Source organism: Cynoglossus semilaevis, chromosome 20 (genome assembly GCF_000523025.1).
Source record: "Cynoglossus semilaevis isolate Cse_v1.0 chromosome 20, Cse_v1.0, whole genome shotgun sequence".
Classification (NCBI taxonomy): domain Eukaryota; kingdom Metazoa; phylum Chordata; class Actinopteri; order Pleuronectiformes; family Cynoglossidae; genus Cynoglossus; species Cynoglossus semilaevis.
Genome location: NC_024326.1, coordinates 7,896,530 through 7,905,779, shown reverse-complemented (window position 1 = coordinate 7,905,779; position 9,250 = coordinate 7,896,530). Strand labels below are relative to the sequence as shown.

General features: G+C 40.9%; 2 protein-coding genes across 7 annotated transcripts in view; one reads left to right on the top strand and one right to left on the bottom strand.

Annotated features, from left to right (window-relative positions):
• The window catches only part of ss18 (SS18 subunit of BAF chromatin remodeling complex), a 7,788-nt gene extending 6,199 nt beyond the window's left edge, over positions 1-1,589 (bottom strand). For 2 of the 6 annotated variants that reach the window (XM_008334385.3, XM_008334386.3), the window contains exons 1-4: positions 1,411-1,589; positions 858-934; positions 670-772; positions 48-204 (exon numbers count right to left, since the gene is read on the bottom strand). In XM_008334385.3, the coding sequence (XP_008332607.1) occupies positions 48-204; positions 670-772; positions 858-934; positions 1,411-1,479 (406 nt within the window). In that variant the 5' untranslated portion in view covers positions 1,480-1,589. The remainder of the gene's footprint in view (positions 1-47; positions 205-669; positions 773-857; positions 935-1,410) is intronic. The other 4 variants (XM_008334389.3, XM_008334387.3, XM_008334388.3 and 1 more) reach the window with 4 other exon arrangements.
• Positions 1,590-2,141: 552 nt separating this feature from the next.
• psma8 (proteasome 20S subunit alpha 8) lies at positions 2,142-4,601 on the top strand. The gene is made up of 7 exons (XM_008334384.3): positions 2,142-2,356; positions 2,822-2,948; positions 3,338-3,462; positions 3,631-3,753; positions 3,833-3,952; positions 4,117-4,179; positions 4,289-4,601. Exons 1-7 carry the CDS (start codon positions 2,255-2,257, stop codon positions 4,382-4,384), a joined length of 756 nt encoding a protein of 251 aa, XP_008332606.1. The 5' UTR covers positions 2,142-2,254; the 3' UTR covers positions 4,385-4,601.
• Positions 4,602-9,250: the final 4,649 nt, after the last annotated feature.

Below are 9,250 nucleotides of genomic sequence, written 5' to 3'. Positions count from 1 at the left end.
AAAGAGAGATGGACAAAGGAGGTCCGTTTGACAGAGAGACCACGTACCAGGCATCTGTCCGTTCATCTGGTTCTGCATGTGTGGTGCTGGAGGGCCTCCGCTGACCATACCCTCAGCGGGCATGTTGTGACCGTGAGGAGGCTGAGGGGGAGGTCCGCTTTGGTTCATCCCACCAGGGCCCATGGGCATGTTTTGAGTGGGTGGCTGTAGGGACGCACAACACAGACACAAAAACACATGTTACATTATCAAGTAAAAAATGAGGACACAAGGGGTAGATGATTATGTAAAAAAGTCTTCTCATTATAACTGTGATGAGTTTATCTTTTGCCTTTTGTTACTTTACTTTGTTACTCCTGAATGTGATCACAAAATCTCATATACTATATTTCACCTGTGAATTAGTTAATTAGATAATGTGTTTTTCAACATGATGGCCTTGCATACAAAATGTAACTAAACCTCCCCCAGAACAACAGTAAAGAAATGTAATAGGTAAAAAAAAATACAATGCATTTCTGGTTGGGCAATTTGTTGATAGTCAAACTGAACTGAATTCAACAGTGCTGGCATACGTCTTTCATTTGCCAAAAAACACAAGGTTATTTAAATAAATATCATACAGGGCTAAATAAATCAATTGTAACTGGCATTAACAGGTACACTCACAGAAGCAGCGATACTCACAGCAGGCAAGAGGGACTGCATGTTTTGATTGGAGTCTGCTATCGTAGCCAGGTACACTAAATTTCTGTGTAGCATCTGCTGATACCTGCAGAAATAAAAACGTTGTTAAAGGGTCGGTTTTGTTGGTAAATGAACAAAATTAAGCTAATTCAGAAGAAATGTTTACTTACTGTGAACATTCAGCTGTTTTGCCTTTGCTCTGGAAGTCCATTATACATTGGATCAGCTGGTTGTTTTCGTCCAGCAACTGCAAAGGCAAATACATTAATTTATGTCACGTTTATATCTATTGTGAAAACACATAATGTAAATGGGAACATGTTGAAAGCCACTGTGTCGAATGTGCTTTAATTTTTATTGGTATTTTGGAAAAAAAATAAAACCACATTTAAATTAAAGCAGCGTTTTTGTTAAATATGAGTGTGCGTTTCTGGCTAACAAAAGACGCGTCTGCTAGCTGCTGTCCCCTGCTGACACAAACAAAGGCCTGCGATCATTTAAAACATATTTACACTTTTATTGAGCAACCCTCCATCAGACCGAGTGAAGAGATATGGCTCCCTGACTCTGGGCAGGTTCATATTCACCGCGCTTTGACCCTGCAACATTGTTCCTGATCTATTCACAGACACGGATGGGCACTGCTACATCCATTAGCTCTCATGCTAACATCGTCTGCAACCATTGCCCCCATTCTGCTACGCGCTAAAAATGATAAATTACCTTTTGTATTCCAGCGGGTGTTATGTCGCCTTTTCCACGTTGCCTGTGAGGTGCAAAAGCCACCGACATGGTGATAAGTAAGAGAAAATGAAGTATCCTAGCGCATAAAAGTCACTAAACAAATCCGCAGAACTCAGATCAAAGAGTTCAGAATAGGATGCAGTTTCATAATGCAGTGATCCGTTCTGGGGGGGATGGAGTAAATTTGAAAACACAGTCTTTAAGTATTATTCATTTTTGGTAACATGTAACTGATTAAATTTAATATTTTATTGTAAATACATAAAATGACAAACCAAAATATAAATTTATGTGAATAATTTGCGATTTTGCAATAATTAAATGAAGAACCCCCCTAAGTTTTCTATAATGGAACATTCTGCACGTCCGAAAGGCCACGGGAAATGGACTGATCAACAAAAAGCAGCAACAACAATCAGTTGTAAAAACATTGAAAAAGTGGTTTTAAAGAAAACATACTTGGGGTCAATATGTACGAAAACTATATATTTTACATTCTAATATAAATCGCAATTATATATAAATCGTAAAGACACGCAACGTAGGTAGAAAATAAAACAATACTCAAATCCGTTTCACATCTATCTCCGAGTAATTAAAACGATATTACAACACGGCTTTATTGTGAACAATTTATTTTAAAATAACCTATACTATTTTATGGATTAGAAAAAACTTTACCGTATGGTACAGTCCGAGTTCAAAGGTGTTACGCATGCGTGGTGCTGAACACGGATCCGCTACACTGGCTTGTTGCTAACTAGCTGAATCATTGAGTTGAAGTCTCACATTTTGCTTGTGATTGAGTTTGTCTTGCGGCGCAATGGCGGCAAGATATGACAGAGCTATTACAGTATTTTCTCCAGATGGACATCTATTTCAAGTGGAGTATGCACAAGAAGCTGTAAAGAAAGGTTCAACTGCGGTATGTCCTGAAAATGAAACTAAAGCAGAGGCTAACATGTCTTAGCAACGATTGGCTAGTTGTGCTAGCTAGCGAGTACTAGCATATACTTGCATATAGCATATAACTTCTGTTTCCAGTTTTGTAATTGATTAAATCAAAATATTTATCAAACTGTATGAGTTTATTTAGAGCCCGACAGGAATGTAAATAACCTTCTCCAGTCCTTGTATATATTTAATGCCTCAGGAAACGGGTAGAGAAATTTGTCGCTGTGTCACCCTCCAAACAGTTTCGTTTTTTATTATAGTGTATACTTATACGAGATAAACAAAATCTATTTTAAATACTACTACTGCTACTTGTAGCTTGCCAAATCTGCACCCAAGTGGCCTGATACAAACTAACTTTGCAAATTTTCAAATAGCAGAATCACTTTCATTGGTAAACACGATTGTCTTTTAAAATCTTGCCACTGTTTTGCAGGTGGGAATAAGAGGTAAAGACATCGTCGTCCTTGGTGTGGAGAAGAAGTCTGTTGCAAAACTCCAGGAAGAAAGAACTGTCCGCAAGATATGTGCTCTGGATGAGCATGTCTGCATGGCATTTGCAGGTACGTTAATACAACCAAAGTCATTGTTATTATAAATAATGTATTATAAATATATTTTTTGAAACTGCAGTGGCATGGCGTATAGCTCTAAAACTGTTTTGTTGTTGTTTCTTTGACATGTCAGGCTCTGGTTTGTTATAAAAATCAAAGTTTGCATTCATCATGAATAGTCAATCATATATGTATTTGGATATCGTAACAGTTATCCACAATGTCTTCAGAAAATGAATTTCAAATCAATAATTTTAATTAGCTGTTTTTTAAATGTAGGGAACATCATGGTTGTTTTCTGGCTTGGACAAGTACTGGATTTTATAGATGGATCTCTATCTATCTGGACAGTTTCTTTCTGCACAGTATCTTTGTAAATTTTTGATTATTCTCTTTAGGTCTGACGGCGGATGCTCGTATTGTGATAAACAGAGCTCGGGTTGAGTGTCAGAGCCACAGGCTAACTGTTGAAGACCCGGTCACAGTGGAATACATCACACGGTACATAGCTACACTGAAACAGGTAAAAGATCCAATATTGACTTGTTGATTGTGAAGAATTTGTGATGAACCATACACAAATCTTGATGATTATTAGCAATATTTTTTATTGTTTTACAACTTTAAAACTACCTTTGTTTCAGGCTAGATAACGTTAATCATGTTATCATTTTGTCTGTCATATTTGTAGCGCTACACTCAGAGTAATGGTCGCAGGCCATTCGGTATCTCTGCCTTAATTGTGGGCTTCGATTACGATGGAACTCCCAGGCTCTATCAGACAGACCCATCAGGAACCTACCACGCCTGGAAGGTCAGCGATGTTCTTTCTATAAACAAATGTGTTTATGGTGCATGTCTGAACCATCTTATGTTTTTGTTTTTAAATGTAGTCAAATGCAATTGGCCGTAGCGCAAAAACTGTGAGGGAGTTCTTGGAGAAGAATTACACAGATGAAGCAATTGCTGGAGACAACGAGACCATCAAGCTGGCCATCAAAGCTTTGCTTGAGGTACGGACAATTTTGGATTTTTTATTGACTTCATTGAAACGGTGTATTTGTCCATGTGATGTACCAGAATGAAATAACAGGCTTTTCTGCTGAGGGAATAACTGAATGGTAGATGTGTCAAGTCAACTGGAGAATTTTTTAGATAATTCTGAATGTGTCTGTAGGTTGTCCAGTCAGGAGGAAAAAATATTGAACTTGCCGTTATCAGAAGAAATCAGCCATTGAAGGTGAGTGTCTGTTTTTGTGCTACCTGTTATTCTGGTGTTTTTTTATTTATTTTATTTATTTATTTATTTATTTTTGAGGTAGGAAACTAATAATTGGCTTTCTTGGCAGATTTTGGAATCCAAGGAAATTGAGAGCTTTGTTGCAGAGATTGAGAAGGAGAAGGAGGAAGAGGCAGAAAAGAAGAAGCAGAAAAAATCCACCTGAAGCAGTTAACTGAGACTTTTATATTGCACTTGGAAGACAACAGCATATTTAGGTCGCATATAGTAAATTGGAAGGAATTTCCTATCATTTAAAGTACACTTCATGTTTTGTACCATTGACCAAACATCTCTGATCACTTTCCTCTGTTGAAATAAATCAATTGTAACATTAAGGTTTGTCATGAATCTTATGTCCAATAAAACCTGACTTATTTGTAGTGTGTTTGTTTTTTCTTAAGATTTAATTATTCCTTAAGGATGTTTGACTGCCTTGACTGGTGGTGCACTGACCAATGTCTTCATGATGAGATTTGAGACTCTTTATTGATTAACCTGCCGCAAAGCAACTGCTGTGATAAAGATAACTACAATTTAAAGCAGCACTAGCGGCGGTGTGGCGTGTGGCTATAAACGGCAGTGTTTTTCATTTATCAGCATTCTGTGGCTCAGACCTGGAAATGGGGAAAAGGTAGCTTAGGTTGTTTTATAAATTACTCACCTCTCCCTCAGTCATTTAAAACAAATTAGCAATGAGTGAATGAAGTGTCTAATAGTGGCCCAACGAGACCCCTATTTTGCCTCTCCTTTTTTTTTATTTCACCCTAAATTCGCTTATCAAGCAAGCACTGCTCTGAATTCTCAACGACACAATTATGGCCGGCGGTGTGGTTGGGGCTGCTTAATGGGATCCTGGCCTCAGACCCCGGTGGGAACTTTCAGTGACTTTAATCTGGAGCCCTTTGAAAAGTTGTGCCGTGCTGTGCTGAAGAGCCCCAGGGTTCTCTCTGACTCTCACCAAAGACATAATGGTGAATGGTAAAGTCCTTCATTTAGAGTCATCTCCCCAAGCCAGGATTTCCTGAGTGGGTGCCCTGCCTGCCTTGATGAGAGCAAATGCATTTGTCTGCAATTTGTCTTGTTTGTGACTCCTATAGGCTTCAGAGCTGATGTCAGAGGATCAATTAGTAATGACTTCATATGACTTCCCATACGTGTCATTAAATCCTAGGAGAGAATTTAAAAAAAAAGAATGTGTTTATATTTTTACTCGCAACCCTAACCCTAGCGTACGCTAATTGCCTGCCACGTGTCAGAATTGAGTGTAGATGTCCTCGACATTCTTCTGACTCTCAGGTTGCAGATAGAGATATGTTTAAATTGCCAGGCTACAAAACAAGGTATAGGTAACATTTTCTTAAAGTTAAGACTGAGCCTTTCTCCAGCCCAAGAGCTTATCTGATCCATTTTGTCAATACGGCGAGAGCAGCTTATTCTGTTTTGCTGCTAAGACTCCAAGGCTTTCAAACCGCTTGTGGGCAGAGATGTCTTTTTCTTTCTTCTTGTTTAAATTTATTTATTTATCTATCTTCTTTTTGGCATTGTTGTTGCCCATAATCAGTGCTGGAGTGCCTCAGGACAGAGTCCATCTCTCTCATCACTGACTGTTGCTCATCATTAATGCACAAAATAATGGCTTCACCAGAGGTCATCGACGGAGGAAGGCGGAGGCCTGAGGACATGTACTCTCTGAGCAAGACTGCACACTGCTGCGGGCATGTCGAATGAGTGCATTGTTTGTATGCACACACACACACACACACACACACATCTCAGAGGCCAATTGCACATTCACATAGCAAAGATTATATTAGCCTGACTTTAAAAACCTTGCCTCCATCTCTTTTGGCTGTTTGCACCCAGCATGCTAAATTGTGATCTTGTTGGTTAGTCAACATACAACGAACCGGTGGGTGTGTGTGTGTGTGTTTGACATTCTTGTGACCTCTCCTTTTAAATCAGTATCTCTGTCCTCTAAATTTTTCCCAGTCGCATGCAGATTTCACTGAGAGCGTCCACATTTTTGTCACTCTAATGTGCCACCCTGTGGCCGCGTTTCAAAGCACCTCCTGGGATGTTCACATTTTTTTCCACTTGAATGTCCTTAGGTCCAAAAAAAAAGGCAACAGCTTCAAGGGTAGAAGCAGCAGACACTGGGGTCCTCGGGGACACTTCTGGGTTACATTAGTCCTCTGCTAAGACTGCCTCATTATTCAAGGTGTTCTCCTTCCCTCCGCCAGCAGAGTGCAGTATTGCATAAAAGCACGTGTGCCTCCCCCATCGTATCACTTTCACTTTCATGTCGCTTCTCATCCTGTAGATTGGCAGCTTGACCCATCACAATAACCAGTAAGTGCAGTCCAGGGGGGTCTGCTGACATGTTTCTGTGTGAGTTCTTCAAACCACAGCTGCACAAAGGCTCTGCGTACGATCAAATCCACGGAGGGAGAGTTGTTTTGCTTAAAAATTGTCAGATGAAAAAGCAACATTGCTCGTGTCCTCCAGCGATGGCCAAGCTGTCAGAGTGTGTTGGGTCATAAAAGGCTATGTTCTCAACACTGTCTCTTTTCTGCTTGTCACATGCTGACAGTTACACACATGCACTGTTTGTGTGTTAGGAATTGGCCTCGTGTCTTTAGGGCTCCGGGAGTGTGCCGTGAATTTCGAGCATATTGGTGTGCAGGCGTACATACCCATAAACGATCAAAATGTGTTCACTTTTAATGTTCTCTTTTTACTCGTAGCTCCAGGGAAACATTTTGAATATCATTGTGTTATCTCATCACATATCTCATCTCCTCCATCTTCAAATGTCTCTCTCTCTCTTTCTCTCCTTTCCACAATTGATCCTTTACTCTTATCACCATCACACAGACCAACATGTAGAGTTGAGCACACATCCATCATCTTGGTTTGAGTTTACCTTTGTCTGTTCAGGAAAACTAACAGTTAAGCAAAGAGTATAGAGATTAAAAGGTGTGGTTTTGAGTTACCCTTCACATGTGCATCCTCCTGTTGAAAGTAGACACCGCTGGGCCAGAAGAGAGAAACGGGGAAAACAGGAGAGACGAGGCAGGAGGGAGCAACATGAGAGGGAGGTGAAGAGGAGCAAACAGAGCTAAAATAAACAATTCCCAGGGTGCTGCGGGCCAAAACCAAATGTCCCTGGGGCATGGCCTTGCAGGGCAGTGGCAGGAGACAGTCACACACATCACATAGCATTACTTGGGATGGGGTTACAGGAAAATGTCAGCAACGCATAAGGAGGAACTAGCGGCCCATAGGATAATTCGATTGCCTGAGGCAGGTGCAATCTTGCATTCCCACGATTCCTGCCTTTCCACCCACACCCTCTTTTCATTGTATTTCTGAATCAATTTTTCTTTCTCATTTATTTAACATTTTCACATCTGCTGTTTGCGCTGCTGGACACATATATTTACTTTTTTTTTCCTGTAAAGTGAAGTCTATTGTGCTGCAGGTAACACAGAGTTCACTTTCCATAGAATCTCCCTTTGTCCTTCCACGGAACGGGAATGTTGAGGGCCAACGGTTTTGTATAATGGCAACTTCTTGGCCATTTGTTTCGCGAAAGCTTTTCAGTTTTGGCCTAACGTTCCATTGTTATGGGCTGTGAGTACATGGGTTCATGGTCTCTCTCTGGTTTCACATGAGCTCAGGATTCCATTATTTAAATATGAAATGACTCACTGCGTGCTGTACATCCAAAACAGATGTTTATGGTTTAAGGTCTGGTGTTTTTTTCGCCGTCACTGTTTATTGAACATGGAGTCTTAACTTACTGTACGTTCCTCGGAGCACAGAATCATCGCCCGAGTCGCACAGCTGCATACTACTTGCACGTACTCCACCGAGAGATGGGAGAGTTGAAGAAGTAAAAAAAAAAAAAAAAAAAAGAAAAAAGGAGACAGTGAGAGAGTTCAGCGTGGATATGTGAGTGCGTCTGACAGAGAGGACAGCCCTGGAGGCGGGTCCCAGCCCCTCAGCACCGAAAATGACACATGACTGCTTTGACTTTTGTCATCCCTTGTCTCCCTCCGCCCCTGAAACTAAGCCTCAAACAAACACCGAGGCTAGCAAAGATACACACACTTAAGGACACACAGTCACACACACACACTGTATACTGCTTAGATTACATTATCTTTATCCCCAGGACATGAGCCCTCCTTGTTGGATGACATTTGGGCTTGTGCAGCACTAAGGTTACCTTTCCTTGGCCCTGAGTGAAGATGCCTGTCTGCAGCATGCATTTGAAATGAAGGATGAGGAGAAAAGAAAAAAAAAAAAGAAAGAGTCAGATGAGAAAGATTTCCAAAAGCGCTTTGATCAGAGGCATCAACAGTCACGCACAAACTTGTTAAGCAGTATGTAAATTTGGGCTGATACTGAATAAAGTTGCCAGAATGGCATGAATCCATTGTGCTGCGATGATCAAAATAAAAGAGGGCTTCATACGCTGGAGGGCGAGAAAGTCACAGACATGGAGGTTTTTTTTTCTCCCTTCCTCTTTTTTTCTACAAAGGAGCTGATGGGATGCAGAGAGGAGAGAGAGAGGGGAGGGAAATGAAAGATAGGGGAAGCCTGGAAGGATCTCAATCTAAATTAGCAGAGTAGAAGGAAGACTGCTGAATGAGACATATAATTAAAACCAAACTGATGAAAACATCAGCACCCATTCACTCACACGCCAGATGAATTTCAGAAATTGCTACTAGGGTGAAGAGAAACAGGTTTCAAAGCTGAAGGTAAACCAGCCCCATTGTTGAACGCCACTCGTCTCCCATTTACTCCAATCTTGGCTTTCTCTCGCCGGCTCTCCTTATCTGCCCGCTCCCTCTGTTTCTGCAGCCGGCCCCTTGTTCCCCCCTTTCTCTCCATCTGACACCCGGAGATGAATAGATGCTGTCACAGAGACTCTTGTAGCCTGTCAGCTTTTAAACAAACAGTTAGCACAGGGATCACTTTCACAGGAAATCTACCAGCGTGGGGTGACGTTATCAACCTC

Bases quoted from the DNA above. Each gene is read 5' to 3' on its own strand.
- psma8 (XM_008334384.3), top strand. From the start codon at position 2,255: ATGGCGGCAAGATATGACAGAGCTATTACAGTATTTTCTCCAGATGGA. The intron at 2,357-2,821 runs GTATGTCCTGAA...ACTGTTTTGCAG, and splicing joins TAAAGAAAGGTTCAACTGCG to GTGGGAATAAGAGGTAAAGA. The intron at 4,180-4,288 runs GTGAGTGTCTGT...CTTTCTTGGCAG, and splicing joins GAAGAAATCAGCCATTGAAG to ATTTTGGAATCCAAGGAAAT.